This window comes from Durio zibethinus, chromosome 11, assembly GCF_047325235.1.
Source record: "Durio zibethinus cultivar Kanyao isolate XHJ-2024 chromosome 11, ASM4732523v1, whole genome shotgun sequence".
Classification (NCBI taxonomy): Eukaryota; Viridiplantae; Streptophyta; class Magnoliopsida; order Malvales; family Malvaceae; genus Durio; species Durio zibethinus.
In genome coordinates, this window is record NC_143172.1 from 9,296,887 (window position 1) to 9,319,993 (window position 23,107).

General features: G+C 29.4%; 1 protein-coding gene across 4 annotated transcripts; it reads right to left on the minus strand.

The window, feature by feature from the left end:
• Window positions 1–5,271: 5,271 nt before the first annotated feature.
• Window positions 5,272–22,570, minus strand: LOC111291448 (transcription repressor KAN1-like). 4 transcript variants are annotated; one of them, XM_022883210.2, is made up of 6 exons: window positions 21,120–22,570; window positions 20,899–20,975; window positions 19,937–19,982; window positions 19,449–19,611; window positions 6,467–6,551; window positions 5,272–5,861 (listed from the first exon to the last, which is right to left on the minus strand). In XM_022883210.2, the coding sequence occupies exons 1-6, from the start codon at window positions 21,925–21,927 to the stop codon at window positions 5,748–5,750; spliced, it is 1,293 nt and encodes a 430-aa protein (XP_022738945.2). In that variant the 5' UTR covers window positions 21,928–22,570; the 3' UTR covers window positions 5,272–5,747. The 4 variants fall into 4 exon arrangements, with proteins under 4 accessions (XP_022738945.2, XP_089624110.1, XP_089624111.1 ...); XM_089767984.1 differs by having other exon boundaries at window positions 5,520–5,861; window positions 6,467–6,548; XM_089767985.1 differs by having other exon boundaries at window positions 5,520–5,861; window positions 19,462–19,611; window positions 21,120–22,405.
• Window positions 22,571–23,107: the final 537 nt, after the last annotated feature.

The window sequence follows — 23,107 nt, forward strand, 5'->3', positions numbered from 1 at the left end:
CATTGTCATGCATTCATCATATTTTATTATTTTATGCATCTCATGCATTTGTTTTCAGAAGTTAGTTTTCAAAGAAAAATGCTTTAAAATAAGATAATATCTCAAATAAATATAGTTATCGAGATTTGGCCTAACTATAGTGGACTCTCTATGATTGTTATATATGACAGGTGTTATCATAGTTTTGTAGGGCAATTTGAAAACCTTTAAATTAGAAATATTTTTGAAACTCTATCATTCTATTTTGGTAGTTCGACCATGAAATTTTGTTTTGTTTCTGTATTTCTGGAATATGAGTGTGTGACTTGTTATACTTAATTCTATTGATAGTACAAAAAATGGGTATGTCCTCTTAATCCAGTACTTTTATCCTGTCGAATAGCCATTCTAATAATTGGAGCACGGAATATATGAAATAGTAAAAAAAAGCAGGATACTATATTTTCAAAACTGAATTTCATATTCGAATGAACCTTGTAATCGTAAAAAGGTAGGTTTTTTAATGATAAGCCTAGCAAAAGCAAAATTAGGATATGGCCCTACAGGATTTCTCCCCCTTTCAAAATCGAACATGAGAGTTTCCTCTCATCTGACTCAAGTAGTTATACCAAATAAATATAAGAACAGGAATTCTCGCTTTCAAATTCTAGAGAGAGTGAAAAAAGTGTCTAAATACTTAAAGTGCTTTTATTTTGATCTAAAAATAAAAAAATATTTTTTTTCAAAATTTAATTTCTTTTGAAGAAAAAAAGTAAATGGGAATTAATTTTTAACATTAAAAATTGGATTGTTTTAACTAAAATTAATGGATGACATGCAATCAATTAGTATTGTCTTCGATGGGTACTATAACGGTGCTAATCCTTCCCTACGCCTAATTGACTTCGGAACTAAATTTTGATTTTGTAGACCGTAAAAATGTTTTTTTGTAAAACTCAAACTCATTTTTAAATGTTTTATAAAAATGATAAAAATTTTTAGTGACCAATCACACACTAAAAAATATTGGTAGCAACTCTTTCAATTTTGTTTTTATCGAAAAATATTTTTTTAAGACCACTACTTTTTCTCATCCAATTTCCCAATTTGTCCGATGGTTGGATTCCATCTTTGATCCCAATCTTATTGCTACAGCTTAAGTGGAAAGTTATACCTAAGAATTTAGGATTTAGGGTCCCTAGTATCAAAAACACTAAAAAGATGTCGATGATTTGGAGATGTAATTCGCTTAAGTGGTGATCAATCCATAAAAAAGTTTATAAGAATAGAAGGTTATAGATGGCTCATGGACAATGGACAAGATGTCTTGTTATGGTATGATAAATGGTGTAGGGAAAAGTCATTGAAAGAAAATTTTCACAAGCATTTCATTCTCACGAGCAAAAATGCAAAGCCAGTAGATTATTCCATTGAAAATAGGTTTAAGCATCCTCGTGTCAGGCAAAAAGCTCCAATCTAACCACACTAGCAGAAGTGAAATCCATAATTAATTAATCACGTAAGAAATAACAATTTAACGTGATTCGACCTAACTGACTTACATCAATAGTGAGAAAAAAGATCTACTAATTGTAAAGAATTACAAACATACAATCCATATCAATAAGTACTCAACAATTAATACCCATAGACTCTTTTAACCTTCTTTAGTCTTATGAAGTATTCTTAACTCAAACAAACACATACCTATGTGCACCCATGCTCTGTATCTATGTAAAGCCTCTCAGTCTTCTTTAGTTTATTCACAAATATTCAAACATCTACACTCATAAGATATAAATCTCTAGTAGTCTTATGGGATATCTATCTCATAAAACTCTATAACTCTCTTACATATTTTTCTCATACTTAACCCTATAAAGATTTCATCTATTTAGAACCACACAAACTTACCTATTAAGAATCTTTTTCCTTTTAGAATTATTCTTTTACAAGTTTTTTTATCCATTAAGTAATATCTAACTAATATCCAACAAATCACTTATAGGATTTGAGTTACTATTCCTAACAATCTCTACCTTGACTCAAATTCCATCAAAATATCCATCTTCATGCTAGACATACTTGACTCTACCTATAATGGAAGTCTTGTAATCATCTTCTCTTGTATGTCTTCAAGTTTCATGCAAATCGATTTTCATTCTTCAAAATATGAACTCGAACTCTTTCTTTGAATTGAGCTATTCTAAACTTGTCTTTTCCCAAATCTCAAACTTTTAGCTTGATACCACTTGTTAGGTGAAAAGCCTTAATACAATCACACAGCAAAAGTGAAATCAAACAATTAATCAATCATGTAAGAGACAATAATTTAACATGGTTTGACCTAATCGACCTATGTTCACGGATAAGAAAAAAGATCCACTAATTGTAGAAAATTATAAATATACAATCCATATCAATAAGTACTGAACAATCAATATCCATTGACCCTTTCAATCTCTTCTAGTCCTATGGAGCATTCTCAACTCAAACAAACACATATCTATGTGCACCCATGCGCCTGCCTATGTGAACCCTCTTAGTCTTCTCTAATCAAAATATTCAAATATATATACCCATAAGACATAAATATCCAGTAGTCTTATGGGGTGTCTATCCCATAAAACTCTAGAACTCTCTTATATCTTTTTTCATACATAATCCTAAAAAGATTTCACCTATTTATACCCATACAAACTTGCCTATCAAGAATCCTTTTCCTTTTAGAAATTTTCTTTTACAAATATTCTTGTCCATCAAGTAATATCTAACCAATATCAAACAAATCACTTATGTGATCTGAATCACTATTCCCAACACTTGAGTGGAAGACATTTTTTAGAATAACTTTGTTTAATTGGAAACAGAGCTGGTTAAGTAGTCTATGTTCTATGATTGATGGCAGCAAATTAAGTTTCCGTAAAAGAGATAGAAATGTGTGGGAATATGACAAAGTGGGAATGTTCTCTATCAAGAAGTTGACTGTCTAGCTTGACCAAGCTAATAACATAGCTGATATGCTAGAATTATGCAGATTATGGAGGGTCAACATTCCTCCTAAAGTTCAATGCTTTCTTGTGGCTTGTTATTTTGGGCAGATTCTGGCCAAGTCTTTTATGAAAGATCGAGGTATTCCTTTTTCTCATGCGCAATGTCTTTGTCCTTGGTGTAATCAAGTGGTTAAAGAAGTGAACCATTTGATGTTATTTCGCCCATTCATGTATGAATTTTGGTGTGGTTTCCTGCTTTGGTGGAATATTAAATTGTCTATTCTAGGATTAGTGAATCAGTTTCTTCTACGATGTCTTCAGAGCTCTTTAGTTGGTCTGTTGAAAGGTTGGTGGATCGCAACCTGTGCGACTGCATGTTGGTCTATATAGTTAACGAGAAATGAAGTGGTTTTTGAAAATAAGAAACTTAACATTGAGGAGCTGCTGTTTCTTATCAAACTCAGATCTTTACTTTGGATTAAAGCAATCAAGGAAGAGATTGTTATTTCAGATTTTTTATGGTGGATTAACCGATTGGAGTGTGTTCTTTCATCGATTTGTAAAGCTGGGAGATCTCTTATTTGTTGGGTATCTCTTAAAGACGGTGTACTAAAGTTTAATTTTGACGGTTCTGTGAAAGGTAAGCTGGGGCTTGAGGGTTGTAAGGGATTATTGAGAGATTCTAACTCAAAGGTGTTGGCAGTATTTTCAGCTCCCTTAGGGATTCAAGAAACCTCTTTGGTGGAACTCTTGGCTTTTAAAATGGCATTGGAGATACTTGTGTCATTACGGAGATAGAAAGGAGTTAAGGTAATAATCGAATTCGACTCTTTAATTGCGGTTAATTGGTACAATAAGAAAGACACAAGACCATGGAGATTATGTTCTACTTTTTCTGTTATTGATTCTTTCAGTGAGGAATGTAATGTTAGTATTCAAAAAATATACAGAAAAGCCAATCGAATGGCGGATTCCTTGGCCAAGACAGGAGTAGATAGAGTAGATAAACTCTTAGTTTAGTGGTAAAATATGTACTATTCTCAGGTGATTGTTTGGCTGGTTTGGGAGACTTCTTCTTGTAATCCTATTCTGGTAGATGTGGTGTCGATGCTACCTTCTTTGCAGATGTACTTTTTCTATCCTTGCAATAAAATTTGAACTTTGCAAAAAATAATAATAATAATAATAATAGTCATACATTAATTGATTTGTTGTTGATGGTTTGTATCTTATGGACATGTTTATGTAATCCTAAGGTGATAGCTATTCTGTATGTATAGCCATACATCCCTTTACTCTATTCTTGTTGTTCCTCAAATTTAGTGTCTTAACAAAAAACAACGTGATACCTTTTGCGGAATGTAAGTGAATGATGAACAAGTACGAAAAAGTAGTATTCAGCAAGAATGACCGAAATCTCCAAGCGCTGAACTTGATGATGATGCCGAAGCTTATCATGTAAGTTCATTGTTAAAAGCAAGGTACATTATATATATATATATATATATAATGTACCTTGCTTTTTACAATTATATATATCCTGTTTCCTGCATCCTTCTCTAAACCCACTGGATTTAGAGTATATATTAGAGGCTGAATTATATTCCTGTAATTAGTGTTCATAAAACTATATATGCACTTTGCAGTGTTGGTAATTTTTTAGTTTTGCTGGAATTTTGGCACATCTCAAGATGCCTAAATGAGATGTAAAGGTAAAGGTATTGCCCACCACTAGCACGGCCACACCAGTCTGATAATAATTGCCAACAATTAATGTTATATCTCTGTATAGCTATAGTTTGGTTTCCAAAGGTTGCAAACTTGCAATTTAGATTTTTTATTTAATAATTTCAATTCATGTCGAATTCTCGTTGATAATTATATATGGAAACTTGCCTAATTTATTAATCCAAAGTTTGTCTCGGAGTTGTGGGATTCGAAACTTGAACCATAGAAACCGAATTGATTTTAAAAAAATGATTTTTATATATATATATACACTTTCATTATTCCTACTTGCTTAATTATCATAATTATTGGTAAAATTTATAATTTTTTTAACTAGAATTATATAGTAAAATCTGCTTATTAATTTGTTAAACATCAATTTAAAATAAAATAATTTAAGTTTCGAAACGAATTGCGGGCTTACGTGCTAGTCTATTATTAAAGGAACAACTCTTTTTGCATGAATGCAGATATGATTTTCATGCAATCAAACACTAAATCCAATATTCTCCCCATGTTCTAAAGCCACTTTTTTTTTCTTTAGCTTTCGTAGAAGCTCCAAGCAATTGCATATCAAACGTTCCAATCATAAATGAATAAATGACATAAAGAGATATAAAAGTCAAGCTTTTACACCAATGACCCCACTAAAACCTAAAGCCTGAAGAGACAGAAAAGGATCTTTGCTTAGCTGAAAAATATATATTTAAATAAAGTAGTAAAAAAAAAAGGAAATATAAGCAATTTAATGCACCATTGAAACTGATTCGTTTCCTTTCTTCTTCTGCTTTTTTTTTTTTTTTTTTTTTGTTTTTGCTTCATTTATGACTTGCATCTAATGACTAACATCACCTCACCAGGAAGATCAGCAATTTTAGCCCCAACACTCCCAAAAAAAAAAAAACCAAAAGAATATACAGACGGACATACATGGAACTTTCTTGACCAGAAGATGACTAACACCTCTCCATCTTTCTCTATCTATACCCATTTCCTTCCATTTCTTCAAACTTTTTGCTTATCATCCATTAAGCTTAGAGCTTTTCGTCAGTCACGTTCTTTACTCTGCCACTCTGGTCTTCCTAAACTGAACTCCAGGCTTGGATTATGGAGCCCTACGTTCGACCCGGTTAAGATCTTTTCTTGAGCCAAACTGCTTACCTGCATAGTTGTAGATACTTTGTTAAAGGTATTTTCCACTGACAACAAAACGTCGAATTGAAAAATATATGAAATCTAAATGACAGAAAAATTGTATAGTCGCTTTCAATATGTTGCTGAAATAAGAAAGCAACAGGTAAGTATATTGTATTGGGCGTTAGCTTTAGTATTTTTACTCCCTTGTCTAACACCTGCCTGAGCAAATGCCTTTTAATTGCATGGTTAAGGTACGAGAGTGAGAGATGGGAGAGTAACTTTTACATGTAAATCAAGCCTTCACATTCTCCTTATTGTTCAGTCATACTAATTATCAAAGAAATATATAAATATATAAATATATATATATATATAATTTATGCATATGCATAGAACAATGCTGGCAACTTTCATGTATTTTTTCTTTCTTTCTCTGTTAATTATCTGACTCTGAAGTCCGAACAAATTAATCTTATGCAGATCATAAGGGAATATAATGTTCCTGCCTAATTAACCTAGGTGGTCTACTCTAAGCAGTCGCTGCATGCATATGATCTATGTAAAGCTAAGTTGCTTAGAGTGAAATGTTTTGATTAATTTGGTTGGATCAGCAGCTTTTGATCACTTACCTCTAATTGGTTTCCAGATTGAGATGATGGAGCTTCCGATCTAAACTCGTCTGGATTCCTCGAACTCGACGACCAAACTCCTCTACTGCACCAAAATTCATACTTAATCAGTTGTTTTCGGTAAAGTTAGCTGCGTATTTTCAATCAACAACCCACTAAATTGAGTTGAGAGATAAAGTGTAGAAAGGCAAAGCAACCAGTTACTCATCGTTCTAGCTACTATTGCTCGAAAATATTCAATCATAACTTCAACATTGGAATAAATGAAAGAGCAAAGGACAGCTTAGCCATATAGATGGAAGAAAATTTTTCCTTATTTCAACATTTGTTAATTATTAGAGGTTGACCTTTTATGAGTGAACCAATATAATGGTAAAAATGTTTTTGACAGGGAAGGCCCCGCAGCAGTTTTATCGCTTGTCGGTCATGGACCAGAACTCAAGGTCAACTCTTATATAATGATGTGAAAAACAGTGCACAATGTAGCACTTGAAGTAATCTTAAATGAGGTTCAGTGTCAATCAACCACAAAAATGGCTTTTGTAACTTTGTAGCAAGTGCCCAAGTGCAGTGCAGCAGTGCAGTACAGGCCCTGTTGCAACCCTTACTAATCTATTGTCTTCCACAATACTTGTTTGAAATGTACAAGTAATGAGATTCATCAATGAATAAAATCTATCCACTGGTAGAAGCCATGAATGCTGTCAGCTGTAGATTGAGCATTGGACCATCAACAGACAAGAGAGGACACCATGTATCCGCTAAAAAACAAGTGTAGGGTTAGCATTTCACCTACAATGATTGTTGTACAATTAACCAATTAAAATTTAAAGTTGTATGGGATCCATCACAAATTTATATAGATTTTACTTTTATAAGTGATGGACCCCTACATAATTTTTTATTATGATTGAACAATTGTAGTATTGTAGTAAAAGGGATTGTAGAGGATATGCTACAAACTCCAACGCCCCTAATGTAATAATTGTCCCCTTCCCAAGTATTTTTCTTTCTTAAATAATTTGCTGTAAGATAAAGACTTGAACTTACACAAAGCTATCTCCAATGGCTCTTTGAAAAACCAATCTTCATTTTAAAAAGAAAAAATTAAAATGCACGAACAATAATAAGCACCAAAACAAGATTAACTAGATTATAGAGAACAGGTCTCGGCCAAAAGCTAAACAGAGAAGCCCCAAACCACAAACTATCAAAACTTGAGTTTTGAGATCTCGTTAATCCCTGCTTCTCCTTTTATACAGAATTTTAATCCGTCAAGAAGTGGAAAGGATTGTCAAAATGCATATGTCACTATTTTTATTTGTTTTCTTAGTTGTCAACATATGTTGTCTTTGAGTACCTTTAAGAATCTTACAAGTCAAAATTTACCTCTATAAAATTATATATATGAATATATATGGATAAGGAAGGGTGTTGCAAAATTAAGTTAAAAAATCAATTATATTACAAAAAATTTCTAGCTTATCTTGTGTAGATTGGTTTGTTCTTTTTGCTGCGATAGTTTGGTGGGTGTAAGTATATGATTTTGGCTACAAGGCTATAATAGTGTAAGTGCAAAATTGTTTACTTGGCTATATTGAATAATATTGAAGAAAGTTAGTCTGAAATATGGCTGTAATTAATAAAGTAACTGCAATGAACAAATCTGTGGCTGTAAATAAAATTTCTCAAAGTATTATGTCTCAATTTTATGATTTTTAAAAAAATCGAAGGCCAATCGAACTTTAATTATAAGTGACTTTCGATGGCAATATTTGTCATTGAGAGATAAGGGATAAAAGAAAAGAAAAGAAAAAAGAAAAACAAAGGAGGAAAAAGCTTCCCATTTTTGAAATTGACATCAAGCTTGGAAGATGATCAACAATTTATGTTGATTACAAGAAAATAAAGTGAGAAGCCTCTAAGAAAACACCGCAGCTGTAAGAACTTGGAACTAATTCTTCTTTAGGTCTCAATTTGAATCTTGAGAATTTATGCCTCCACTAAAGGCAAAAATAATTCTGCGAAGACCTCATATTTATGTTTGAATAAAATGATAAAAGGACTAAAATATATAATATCAACTTATATATATATATATGTATGTATGTATATAATGGATTATCATTTTGTGCACAATTGAAAATTTTGAACTTCATAAGTGGGATTAGAATGTTATCATATGTGATTTTACTATTATATTAATTTATTAATTTTCTTAAATATAACTTAATGAAATACATTTTAGTCTTCTAATCACACTTATGGAGTTTATTAAAAATTTCATTGACTGTGATTTTGAAGTAGGTAAAGTTAATTTATCTATAAAATTTAACAAAATTTAATATTCAAATCTTCAAAGGAAAAGATTTTACTTTTTTATTTCCAAACTAATCAACCTTTTAGTTTTCACCCTAAATTTAGTAAAATAAAAGAATGAAGTTGCTAAAGAAATAGAGCTTTAGTAATTTATGCTAAGTTTGAAAACATGAATTTGAGAAAGTGAATTTAGATTTAGTTTACTATATAAGTTGTGAAAACAAAAATTAAATGTACACATTATGTAAAAATTAGTTAAGATTCAATATACCTGTATATATTTGAGAGGGTATTACAAGATGAATTTTAAATCCCCAAGTATTTCAAATTCAACAGTACTAGATAAGGATCTAATAACTTTATGAATTTGAAAATAATCTTAAGAGTTATATTTAATATGCTTTATCACACAATTTACACTTATTTTCAAAAAAAAAATCTCTTTTTTTTTGTTTTAATTCAAGCTACCAAACATAATTTTATTATCTATATATATTTATTTTTTGTACAAAGGGGACCAAAATTTAAGGGAAAATAAGCAATGAAAATTTAAATGTTGAGGATTAAATGACTGTTTCGCAGAATTCACGTCCTAAAACAGATAGATGCATCATTTTATCTGAACACCAGATGTCATCTATCGTGTTGTCATATATCTCTTCAATATTTACAAAGAAAAGAATATAGTAACTTCAATTCAGTTTTTCCACCCAGTACTTTTTTCTCCTGTCTAATAGTAGTGTATAAATCTTCCACGAAAAATTTTGGGAATTCTCTGAATTGCATATTTAATCCAAACTAACGTGTAGGAATTATTGCCCATAGCACTTTATGTCAAACTGTTCCATCTCTGCTTTTTAAGATATATTCCCCTTCCAAAAATCACCCATATTTACTAGAAAAACGTTATTGAGTTTTAAGATGTTACAAATTTGTCCTTGATGTTTGACACATTTTAACTAGACTTATATACAGTATCATTCACCATCTTTACTTTTCTACATGTAATCTCATGAAAATTAAAACTTTTGTACATGGGGCTAATTAATATAGAAATCAACAATAACATAAAGAATTAATGGCATGAGGATATTGTGATGGATGAGGGGAAAATTCACAAGGGACCTCAATTAGATAGAATTATGAAGGAAAATGTTTGAGGTAGCTTAGCCATCAATGGGGACTAGAGGATGGCAAATGGATCTACCCTTGTGCCCTATGCTTCCATTAGACTAGCATCTTTTTATTTATTTAAAATTCTGGCTGCATGAAAAGGGTGTTGGTGTATAGTGATGTAATACATTATACGTGGACTTCGATGAATATTCATATGCAACTCGTTCATTTAGGCTTGAGCTCCAGGATTAATAAAGTAGAGTTTGAGCTTTATAATACTTTACTCCAGTAATTCAAAATCATATCATGTTTTCTAATTTTTTAATATTATATACATATATAAATTAAATATATTATTTATACACTTTCAAGTTTTTGTTGAATTTTGATTGTAGACTCGAGACCGAGCCTAAGTTAAATTATAAGTTCCATGTGCAATTCAATTGATTATTTTTCAAGTTGAGTTTAAAAAAAAAAAAATAGCTCTAGCCTAATATTATATCAATCTGTTTCAGTTCAACTTGACTTAACTTGACTTGTTTACATCCCTAAATGTATAGGTCCCATGAAAAACACAATTTGCGCAATTTAAGTTGGAATCTTGAGATAAGTTAGGCTCCTCCTTCAAGGCCTCAAGAAAAGCTAAGAGGAGAGCTGAATAAAATAATATAGGCTTTGAATAAACTAAATGAAAGCAAAGATATGGACGAAGATTCTAGCCCACAAAACCATCTACCATAAGATGTTGTTGACCCCTTGTACCCTTCCAAGTATGACCCATACCAGGCCTAGTCCAGTCAAGGGATTCTTTTCACAATAATTCACAATCCATATAGGATATACCTTTCATGGGATGCTATCTGCATAAGCTCAAGAGAATTTCAAAGTTTTGTTAGCCCTACCTTTGTAAAAAAAGTAATGGAACTAGTTTGAGTCCTCAACTTAGATGATCCAAGAAAGAAAAAGAAGTTGAAGCTGAAGGTAAATGAGTATTTAAGACTCAAAATCTAAACAAAAATTAAACATGCTCAAGGAAAGGTTATGGGTCATGGAGTGAACAGACTTTTATGATTCCATAGATGTTGTTGTGCTCTATTTGGTCCCAGATGTTGTGATTCCTTTAAAATTTAAGGTTTCAAACTTTGAAAAGTACAATGACATTAAGTGCTCGATTACACACATCACTATGTAGTATCGAAAAATGGCTACCTACACTAGTAGTGAAAAACTCTTAATACATATTATTTTAAAATAGTTTTACTAGTTCAGCTACGAGATGGTATGTTTAGTTAGATAAAACTTGTATTCACTCTTAAAAGGATCTTGTTCGAGCATTCATTAATCAATATAGGCACATTATAGACTTAGATCTTAATCGTTTTCTTTGCAAAGTATAGAGAAGAAGGTGATGGAGTTACTCAAAGAGTATGCCCAAAGGTTGAGAGACATGGTTGCTCAAATCCAACCACCTTTAATTGAGAAAAAAACCATAGTGTTGTTCATAAGTACTTTGAAGGCACCCTATTATGAAAAGATGATAGGGAATACAACAAAAAATTTTGATAACATGGTGATCTTAAGTAAGATTATCGAAAATGCCATAAAAAATGGCAAACTTGAAGAAAAAGAGACTGCTAGCAAAAAGAAAATGCCTAAAAAAAAAAAAACTAGGGCTTAAGCTATGAGTTTTGAAGGCCAACAGTTGAGAAATTACTTTCAATATCCACCACCAGTTTATCCTTCATACTCCTACTATTAATTGAATTGCATCAATCCCATACCAGCCTGTTTCCCCATCGTCTTACCCACTTACTTATCAATTAACTTTAAGACCACCAACTAACATGTATAGTCCTATCATCCCACCCATTATAAGACCTCCATCACATCTAACTAATCCAGCCAATGGCCCATAAAGGCCACAAAATAACCAAGAAAAACTCACATTTGGCCCAATCTCTATGACTTATACTAATTTATTCCAAAAACTAGTAATGAATTATTTACTCACTTTTGTCCATCTAAAACCACTCAAACCCCATTATCCTAAGTGGTATGATCCACTATTCATTACGACTACCACTTTGGAAACATCAATCATTCCACTAAAAATTGCATTGCCCTGAAACATAAGGTGTAAGGTTTTACCAAAGTCAGGTTAATAAATTTTAACACTAGTGGGAAAATAGCACCAAATGTTAGTGACAATCCATTGTCCAACCATATTGTGAATGCTTTGAATTAGGGCCAATAGTGTTATGTGAAGAAAAAAGTAGAGAAAGGTCTAAGACTAAGGAGGCATTAGAGTGCTCTTATAAGTCCTTTGAACTTGTTAATAATGCTTATGTAGGGGAAGAATCTAAGTTATGTTTGTTATGTTTGCTAGTTATCACAAAGATTGTGATCAATCAAGTCATTAAAATGGGTTGGTATCCTAAAGTTAGACTAGACAAGAACTTGCAAGGAATAAGGGAGCCTCCAATGATCATAAACAAAAAGTGAGAGGTATGGCATGGGGTACGAACCAAAAGGGTTTGAGAGAAAGAAAATGCTGGTAGAAAAAAGGGAACAAATGATGGCAAGTCTAAGAGGTTATGAACCAAAAACTATGTCAATGGTTATTCTTTATCTTTAAGACACTTTCACCCCCAAAGGGTACATGTATCCAGACTCAAACGAAGCTTTGAACGAAAAGCCCGAGTTGAGCATGAAAAAAGTTTTTGCTGAATTGTCCTTCCAAACAATAGGCGAAGAAAATGGAAATTGTACAAAGAGGAATAATTGTAGATATCCTATTTTGTCAAAGGTCCAAATCAATTAAGCTTGGTTTAGTTTCAAGCCTAAACAACCAATTTTTATTTTTTTATCTTTATTTACTATTGTATTTTTCATTATTTTATTTTATTTTTCCTTTATCATTACCTTTCTTATCTTTATCTTTGATTTCATTTATTTATTATTTATTTGTACTTTTATTTTATATTTATCTCATTTATCTTATTTGTTTTAAATTTGTTATCTTTATCTTTATTTATATCTATTTAATTTTTTTTGTTTCTTATTATTTTAGTAATTTTCAATTAGTATTTACTTATCTTTATCTATTATTACTATCTTGTTTTATCTTTTGACAACAAAAATGACAAAAAGCAATCATAAAAGAGGCATTTGACAAGAGGATTGAAATTGGCTTCAAATTGGTGGTAATTGCTAATGCAGTGTACTAGTGGGTTCTTGTGATGATAAACTCTACAATTTGGGATAATGGTTTGGTATTTTTTATAATAGTAATTTTCATTGGGATTTCATCCCATTTGATTTGAAAGTTTTATCATGATCAGGACTCTTTTGCTATAATACCTTGTAAGTTTATAAAAAATGGACACACAAGAATTAACAACAATCAAATAAGGGAATTTGAGAGTAAAATTTTTTTAAACAGTGGTAGTTTAAGTTTGCGTTGTCTTTCTTAGTATTTTGATCCTAGGTTTGAAATGTTTTAAAGGTGATTTTGGAGAAAATTCATAAATAAACAAATTTGAAAAGTCAAAATTTGTCAAAAGGGGTTTGTTGAAAATTGAATTTCTTTGAAAAATTTTGAATTTTTCAATCAATATTTGAAGTTTTGGATGAGTTTTCTAGTGAAAAACCCAGATTTCGACAAGTTTTTCAATGAAAATCCCAAATTCTAGTGAATTTTCCAACGAAAAACCCAAATTTGATGATAATCCCAGAATTTGACAAACTTGCCAACGAGCCTTAAGATTTCGATGATCAGAGTTCTAAAAAATTAGAGAAAGAGGAAAGAATATAGAAAGAGAAAGAAAAAAGATAGAGAAGAAAAAGAATCTGAAAATAAAATAAAATAATTTACTTTAATTCCAATCTAAAAATGACATCGTTTTGGGGTGTTATATCTACTATTGACTCGTATGTTGCCCACATGACAACTCGACTTGTAGTGCACTCAACTCATTTTCCTGAAGTGAATCCCTTGTTAAGCGAACAAGCCAAGACATGATTTGAGCCATAAGCTATCTTTTGTTTTTAAAGTCGAGCTAAGCAAGAAATTAGGTATTTTTGTTTCTTTTATTTTATTTTTATCTTATTTTCTTGAATTTTATTTATAAAAGGGTTTTTTTTAGAAAAATAATAAAAAAATGAATTTTGAAAAAAGTAAACCTTACAAACATATTGAAAGGCTGAAATTTTAATATGAATTTTGAATAGATAAACCTTACTAAGATACTGGAAGGTTGAAATTTCAAAAAAGAAAAAGAATTTTGAATAAGATAAAAACCTTACCAATGTATTGGAAGGTTAAAATTTTTAAAAAAAATTACCAACATATTGAAAAGGTTGAAATTTTATAAATAATGATGAATTTTGAAATTTAAAAAAATCTTAACAATATATTGGCGTGTTTGTGATTCTTAAAAAAATCAAAAAATAAGATTTTACATACATATTAGAAAATCTTATTAATTTTTTGACAAAATATAAGTTTCAAAAACAAAAATACAATTTTCATGAACCCTAACAACATATTGGAAGATATATTCAATAGAAAATCTTACCAACAAGTTGAAAGATATTTTTGAAAAAAAATAATTAAAGGGTGAGTTTGTATTATAAAATTTGATTTTGAATTTCTAATGATGGAAATTCCTATGTGATAAATGCTGCAAGTAGCAATTTCTATGTACATTCCTAAGTGATAAATTCTTTCTAAATTTTACTAATATATTAGAGAATTTAGAAAAGATTTTCAGTATCAAGATTCATAAAAATCCTACTTGTCATGTATAAAAAGTTTTTTATGAAATATTAATAAATCCAATGATGGAACCTCTTCAAGTATAACAAAGAGTCTATTTGAATACTTTTTAGGTGAGAAAATGTCTTAAAACTAGTACCAACATATTGGAGTAATTTAAGGATAATACTCAATATTAAATTTATTCAATAAGATTTTAAATATGTTTTAAGACTTTGATAACATGAAATCAACTTATTTCATCTTTTGGCTAGGTGTTGCGAAAGGGTTATAACCTTCCTCATGCATAATCATACTATCATATCTAGTTTTGATTTTGTAGATTAGAATCTATCATTTTAAGGATACCTGAGTCAAGCTTAGGAGTCTTTTTAAAAAAGAACAGATTTATTTAAGTGAGTAATCGTACCTAAACAAAAAATATTAATAGCAACTCTTAAGTTATGTTTAATGATTGGTTCACAGATTTATATGTTATGACAAAAAGATATGTGAATTAAGTTTTTAGAATATCCCACATTTTTTTTTAAGTTAAGTTTTACTTGGTTAAGTGATAGAAAAATGAAACAGTAGAAACTTAAAAGAAGAAAAATGTGGAAAGATAGAAAAGTATTTTTTTTGTTTTCATAAAATGTTTGGTAAGAAAGTTAGAAAAGGAGAAAAAAAGTAATTTTTTTTCCATTCATTACTTGATAGAGTTGATAAATTAGAGGAAAGAAAATAAAATTTCACTACGCCTATTGTAGATTAAGCTTAAAAAAAAAAGGTATAAAATTAGATTGATATTCTTGGAAATATACACACTTGACTCACATTTCTCCCATTGTATCTCTTTTTATCACTTCTTTTTGAAATCAATTGTTTTTGTTAATAAAGGTTAAAAATGAATTTTTTTTCTTTTCATTTTTTTCCTACTAAGTACACTCAAAATTTATTTCTTTTCACTTTGCTTTCCACCCCTATCTATCATTCCACTTTTTCACCCTACTGAGCATATTAAAACCAAATTCATTGCAATCTCCACATGAAAGATACAATGGTAAATAAATTTTTGGTTTTAATTTTTTGTCCATTTTTTTATTATATAGGGTTGTCAATCTTATCTATATTCAATGAAGAACTCGACTTTTTACCTAAATGGAAATGGGAATCGGTATTACATTGCAAGGATGAAAATGTGTATGATTTTAGATTTTTTATCAAGTATGAGGTTGGGGACAACAATATAACATTTGTTCTGTATTCATACGTTATATATGTATTTTTATACATATTTAGTAAATAAATTTTTTATTAAATATTACAAATTATTATTTTATTTAATTAAAACTAATATATTTCTATTTTAAATATATATATATTAATATATATTTATAAAAAATTATATAAATGTGCAAGATAAAAATAAAAAAGCTAAAAAAATAATCTAAATTTTTTAAAAGAATTATGGATCCAAAGATTATTCATACCCGTTAAATATCTATAGAAATGAAGATAGGGATAAATTTGAAATACTTATTGGATATAAATATGGAGATAAGTATAATATAAAAATCTAAAACTAAAAAATATTTTATTCACCTCATACTCTACTCATTAACATCTTTAATTATATCAATTAGTAATGAATGGATAAGGTATTTTTCTTCTTATCCACATTTTAATCTTTCTCTTACCTCATTGTATATTTTCTTTTCTCTAAATTTATTCTGTCATTCCATCTTTCATTCTAACAAAGTAAAGCCATAATAAAGTAGTGAAATTTACTTTACCGTTGCTTTTTTTTTTTTTGGTGTGGGGGAATTTTGGAATTGATTGTAAACAAGAAAATTGTATCTTTTGAATTTGAAGGACTCAAATATCAACTAAGGTTCATGTGGTAAGAATTGGAATTTCACACTTACTTTTTTCTTGTTGTTCTTTAGAATGTGAAAAGGCAGAATATCTATTTCTAGAATAAGCAAACTCAAAATCAAAGTTGAAAAACAAACTTAGTACTAAAGTGATAGAGTGTAAATTTTTTAAACAATGAGCTTTTTGCAATAACTTTTAATAAAAGTAGTTGTTTGAATAACAATTAGAAAATTGTTAAAGCAGTTTGAAATGTTTTATCCATCATTCACTCTGAGCTGTAACAATCTTACTGAATAGGGTGTTTCATTTTGATTCTTAATTATCTTTTTTTTTTTTCCATCATGTCTCATTGGCTTATTATTACCCATATTTAGGAATAAAGTAAAATTTGGACGAATGAAAAGGGCTTGTACAAGTGTAGACGCTTACTTTTGTACCTCCACAGGAAAGACTAAAGTTAGTGACAGTATATACATACTTGACTTCTTTTACAAATAATACTAAAATTAAGAAAATTAATAAAAAAAAGACACATGAATATCTTAATTGACCTCTTTTTAATAAAAATTTATTCAATAAAAAATAAATATAAAAAATCAAAAAAATCAAAAAGGAAAAAATAAAAAAAAGTAAAAAAGTAAAAAATAAGCAAAAATAAAAAATATTAACAATGATGAGTTTTTCTTAAGAAATTATATCATTGATTCAAAAAAAAAAAAAAATCATATTTGGATGTGATATTGAAACCTACGCTAATAACAAAAAATATATATATTTTTAATAATAACATAAAAAAGCTTCATATTTAAAAAATTTATAAATATTTATAAATATTTATTAAATATAAAAAAAGAAATAAAAAAGAAGAATCAAATGAATTGACATGTGACATAGTCTTGATATGAAGTGAGTATCACAAAAAAAATTAAAATCTAAAAATTATTTATTGAATATATAAAAAATGAAAAAAGTAAAAAAAAAAAATTGACATATTCTTGGTATCAATTGACTCCCAAACAAAAAAAAAATTAAATTAAAAAAATATTAAATATTAAAAAAAGAAAAGTAAAAGAAGAATGAAAAGAAAAAACAAAAAAAAAAAAGTTTGATATAAGTAGATTTTACACAGAAAATAAAAATTTTTTTAAAATATTTATTTATTTTTTTTGATAATTTAAAAAAAATTAATAAAATATAAAAAAGAAAAAAGAAGCAAGTATATCACATCATGACACAACCAAGAAAAAATCAAATTTAGAGTCAAAATTTGTAGCATTTATATATAAGAATGCAAAGGAAATGCTAAATATATATAGTTATAACTAAAATTATAGGGGTTGTTATGGTAATTTATCTCTAAAAGAAGAATAAACGCTAAACAGACTCATGCCAAGGGAAGCTTCCATCTAAGCTTAAAGATAAAGCTGAATGAACTTAAAAATAATGGTCCAAGTGTACGGCTGTCTATGTGTAAGGGAAAAACATTAAAATTAAAAAAAAAAAAAGAAAAAAAAAACTACATACTTGATAGAATTAGCGAGAGTTAAAGTATGTACCTAGGTTTGAAAAAGCTACAGCTATGCGTTTGCAGTGCACATACTTTTATGCATTTAAGAGATCGATATCTCTTCAACTTATACCAACCAATTAATATGTATTGCTATTTTCTTTATTTTTTTTTTAATTTTGGGCGATGAAAGGCCATGCTTTAATTTAAGTCAAAGGCACAGATATGTATTATTCACTTTTAAGTGATATTTGATATAAAATGATCATTTCAAAAATTATAATAATTAATATATAATAATTAAATTATTAGTGTTTAATAAACGTTTGGTGATTTTATATGTTAGTAATTTTAAGATCGAATCATTATTTTGGAGTAATTTCATTCTCATTCAAATAGAGAAATTTTTATTAAATGTGAAGTAATATACAATAAAAGTCAATATTTCTTATTTAATATATAAATTAAAATTTTATTTTTAAAATTGTAATTATTTTATATTATAAATTTTTTATATTTTCAAATTAATATTCAATATAACAAATTTTAAAAAAAAATAGTTTTCTTTTAACTTTTTTAATGTTTTATATGTATAATATCATTTTTTGTTTTTCTTTTGTTATAATTTTAATAGATTAATTTTCTAATTTAAATGGCTTTTTACATAATTTTTATTATAAAATTAGTTTATCAATCAATAAATATAATTGTTAATTTAATAATGTAATTACATATTGTTATGAAGCACATATAATATTACAAGTATTTTACAAATTATTATTTTTAAACAGTCTTGAAATCATTATATAACTATTACAATATATACACATGATTATTATAGTATTTTCAAATAAAATAATATTTTATTTTTAATAATATCAAATACAATAATTTTTAATTCCTAAAAATTAAAAATTATTAATCAAATTAAGTGATTACAATCACAAGTAATAAGGTTATTTTAAAATTATATGAATGATTAAATTATCATAATGAGCTAAAAAATTATATTAAATACTACTTGAAAAGGAAAAAAGAGGTTTATGTTAATGTAAGCACTTTAAGATATATCACCATTCATCAGAAAATTTTTAAAAGGTGAATTAAAGGTTAGCAAAAGCAAAAGCTGTCATAAAAAATTAAAAAATAAAAAAAAGAACTCTTTTTAGTTTTTTTCTTCATTATATAGAAAGGGTTGGGTACGTGGAGCTTATTATTGTTGATTAGCTAAAGCTACTCATACATAAGAAGCAACAAAAATAATCCAGCTATAAATCTAAAACCACGGAGATATATAATATTATATATAATTATGATCCTTTTGTTTTTTATAAAATGAGCAAACAAACAATAAAAAAACAATATGAAAGAAATGGGAAATAGAGAGAGAAAGAGAAAGAGAGAATTACCTAGATGACTTACTCCAAAGATTAGTGGAAGGATAGCCGTAAACATTATTATCATGTTCTATGGATAAATTTGGACTTCCTGCTCTCTGCTTCACTGAACAGTTAGCATTCTGACGCATCGTATTTGTGGCAGCAGGCAAATAATCTTCTTCTCCAGATCCATCTGTCATATGTAATTTCATATATTCACAAATTTTAAAAAAGAAATAATAGACCCTTACATGCTATCGTTAATTTTCGATGTCACAAAATTTAATCACAAAATATAATATTTATAATATAAGCATGTCAGATGCATATACTTATATAAATATATATGTATAAGAATGCGTGCAAGAAATGTTGGGTGTAAGACATTGAAGAGCGTGAGAGAGAGAACCTTTAAGATTGAAATGTGTAACAAAAATCAAGGATATAAAATAAAATTAATTTGGTCAAAATTAAGCTGTTAATTAATATAAAGATGAGAGCTAAACAATGCGAATTACCTGAGGAAGCTGCAGGTTTGTCAGTGTTCTTAACAGTTCTATACATCTGCGTGCGATGCAAAAGGGGACAAGGTTAAAGAATTTAATTTAATAAATCCAAAGGAGACGAGGAAAAGGAGATAAATTAATAAAAGTAAAAAAAATTATTATTATTATTGAGTAGAAGAACAGATAAAGATAAAATAAGATATTTCTCTTACAAAATTAGGTTAGAATGATATTATATGAATATAATAAATATCATAATTTTTAAAAATAAAAATATGATACGCTAATAAAAAATATTTTTATGTATTATAGTTATTTATTAAAAATATATAATAATATTAAATTGATTTTTAAAAAATATTAATTTATTATTAAAAAATTGATGATAAATATGATAATAAAATAATATATAATGTTAGTATTCACAAAAATTATTTTTTCTTTTTTTTTTTTTTATATTCGACCAAATTCGTGCCTATTTTAACATGTCACAAACGTAATAATGTTGAATACAAATACCACAGAAAATGTGAGGGGTTCAGAAGTATTCATCTCGTTCAAAAATATTCATCTCGTTCAAAAATATCAAATCAGTAGCATCTCTTTGTGGATTTTCGTTGGTTTGTGTATTAACCATGAGGATGACGTTTGGTAAGGGAAGTAATTGCTTGTATTATTGAGAAATGATGGCTACTTTTCTCTCTCTTTGCCTTTTCTCTCTATAAGTCGAACTTGTCCTGTATCACAAAACAGGCTGAACTGTTCATTCATTCACTGTACCCATCGTCTCTTGCGCCGCGGACGGTTTTGATTGGAAAAGTCTTTTTCTCTTAACCACACCCCACCCTACCGATGAAAGAGACGACAGGCTGATGAGGCTCAGCGGTGCCCTTGTGTTTGCCGCAATATATGTGAGAGGAAAAAAAAAAAAAAGGAAAAAAATGAGTGCTTCATCTTTCAATTCTTTGCCGTACCTGTAAATGGCTTTTGACATGGGCAAGAGTTAGATCTTTGACATCCATTAGCTCTAAAACTGACTTGGGAGTAGCTCCTATCAAATACACAACATCAACCGAACTCATCAAATTAATTGGAAATTAGCCCCAAAACCATAAATTAAAACTTATCAACAGATTCATCCCTAACTCTAGATCGATCAAAAAAGAAACCAAGAGAGAGAAAGAGACTGAATTACTTTCATGACCACCAAGAAGCTCCACAGCATGAACAAAGCGAGCATGAAGAGAGCTGGTCCAACGCATTCTGGGTGCCCTCATATTCCTCTGGCTATGCAGTTGAGGTATAGATCTTGATCTAATCATGCCATTACACAAATCTGAACTACCCACTGTAGCTCCATATTGGGTGTACTGATGATGAATCTGGGGCCTTAGCGCTTCCATTGAAATCCCATTAAACCTAGGTGCACCTCCTATTCTATAACGATCGGGTGAGTGTAACACCGGAGAAGCCGAGGAAGAACAATTATAAGATGAATAGGGCGACGTTTGATAAAAGCGTAACTTATTAGGGTCCATATCTAACAAGCTGTCCGAGCTCGAAAACGGGAACGACATACACTTACTGTACACTGGAATTCCCTTGATGGGTTTCAGTCCTGAAACATCAAGTAATGAAATCCCATGGTTTATATTACTTAGTTGCCCACTGTTACCACATTTGAGAAGATTTCTGTGCCATTTTTTATGATCATCGGTGTCTGCAGCCGCCCCAGAGTTTCTTTGCCAAGGGCTCTCAGCCTCTAAGGCACTGCTTGCAGGATTTGCTAAAGAAAGCTCGGTGTCCGCCTGGGATTCTGCTTTGACGGAACTATCACTGTGTGATTTTATACCGTCGTCTTTGCGCCAAATATCAAAGGAAGAATCCAATTCGTTAGTGCCAGTGCAAATAGAAGAGGGAGCACTGTTGGGAGGGCTAATGTGCAGTGAAAGATCAGGAATCCGATTCAAAGACTGTTCACTGAAATCCCCTTTATGGGACATTTTTATTCTCAAGAGAAAGGGTTTCAAGATGTGCCTGCCGCTGCGTCACCAAAGGAACTGAAAATACTCTTTCTAATAAAGAGAGTCAGAGAATCAGATAAGAGGAAGAAAGAGCGAAATATTTCTGGTTGCTGGGAAAGAAAGAACACCCTTTATAATTACCGAATAAAAAGTACTGGGGCAAAGGGAAAAAAAAAGCAAGCTTTTTCTGCTCTTCAAGGAACAGACATCCTGAGAGAGATAGAAGGAGAGAGAGATGCGGGTGTTGCAATGATAATATAATAATTATATGTAAAGGAAAGGATTAGGAATTAGGGAGGTAGAGAAAGTTTGTTTTTGAGAGACTGCGTTCTTGCTTCGTTTCTACCTCGAGAGTATATATGGGAAAATGACACTTCCACAAAGCTTCTGTCTCTCTCTCTCTCTCTCTCTCTCTCTCTCTCTCCCTCAGTCAGCTGCCCTTTTCCTAATAGTCAATACACGCAAAAACAGCATAAATGTTGCAGCTAGCTATACCCAACAGCAAAAGAAATTCTTTTTTTTCTTTTTAATTTCTTCTCCTCTACTCCGAAGACGACGGGTTAAATTTTACATGAGAGAGAAAGAGGAAGTGCTGTATAATTCCTTTTCCCCCACTCTCTTCGCATAACTCCACAATTTTTGCGCTTTTATAAGCTCTGACCAATCCTATTTCTCCCTTCCTAAATTCTCTTTATATTTTCTACAATCACATGCCCTCTTTCTTTTACTAGTCACTTAGAGCTAATACAGATTAGATGCTTTCAATTTTAATTTTATTCATTAGAGAGATAAATGTAAAGTATAATTTTTTTAAAAGAAAAACTAAACTTTGTGTGAGAATATTTTTATATATATGGGTTTATATTTAACTTATGATGACTTTTCATTAATAAATAATTTTTTAAAATAAAATATTAATTTTTTATACGTTTATTTTAAAAATTGATATTTATTTATTAATAAAATAGTATCATTTAATTCATTACAGTGTATATTTTATATATTTACAGTGCATCAAATATAAATTATATATATATATATATTCAAGTAAGTTTTGTTTCTTTAATCTAGTGGTTCAAATATAAACTCTATATATACACATATTCAAATAGGTTTTGTTTCCTTAATCTAGTGGTTATATGATCTTGAGCATCAATTA

Coding starts and splice junctions, on each gene's coding strand:
- LOC111291448 (XM_022883210.2), bottom strand. CDS start 21,927: ATGTCCCATAAAGGGGATTTCAGTGAACAGTCTTTGAATCGGATTCCT. Junction 19,983..20,898: donor ATGTCAAAAGCCATTTACAG/GTACGGCAAAGA, acceptor CATCGCACGCAG/ATGTATAGAACTGTTAAGAA. Junction 19,612..19,936: donor CAAACCTGCAGCTTCCTCAG/GTAATTCGCATT, acceptor TACATATGACAG/ATGGATCTGGAGAAGAAGAT.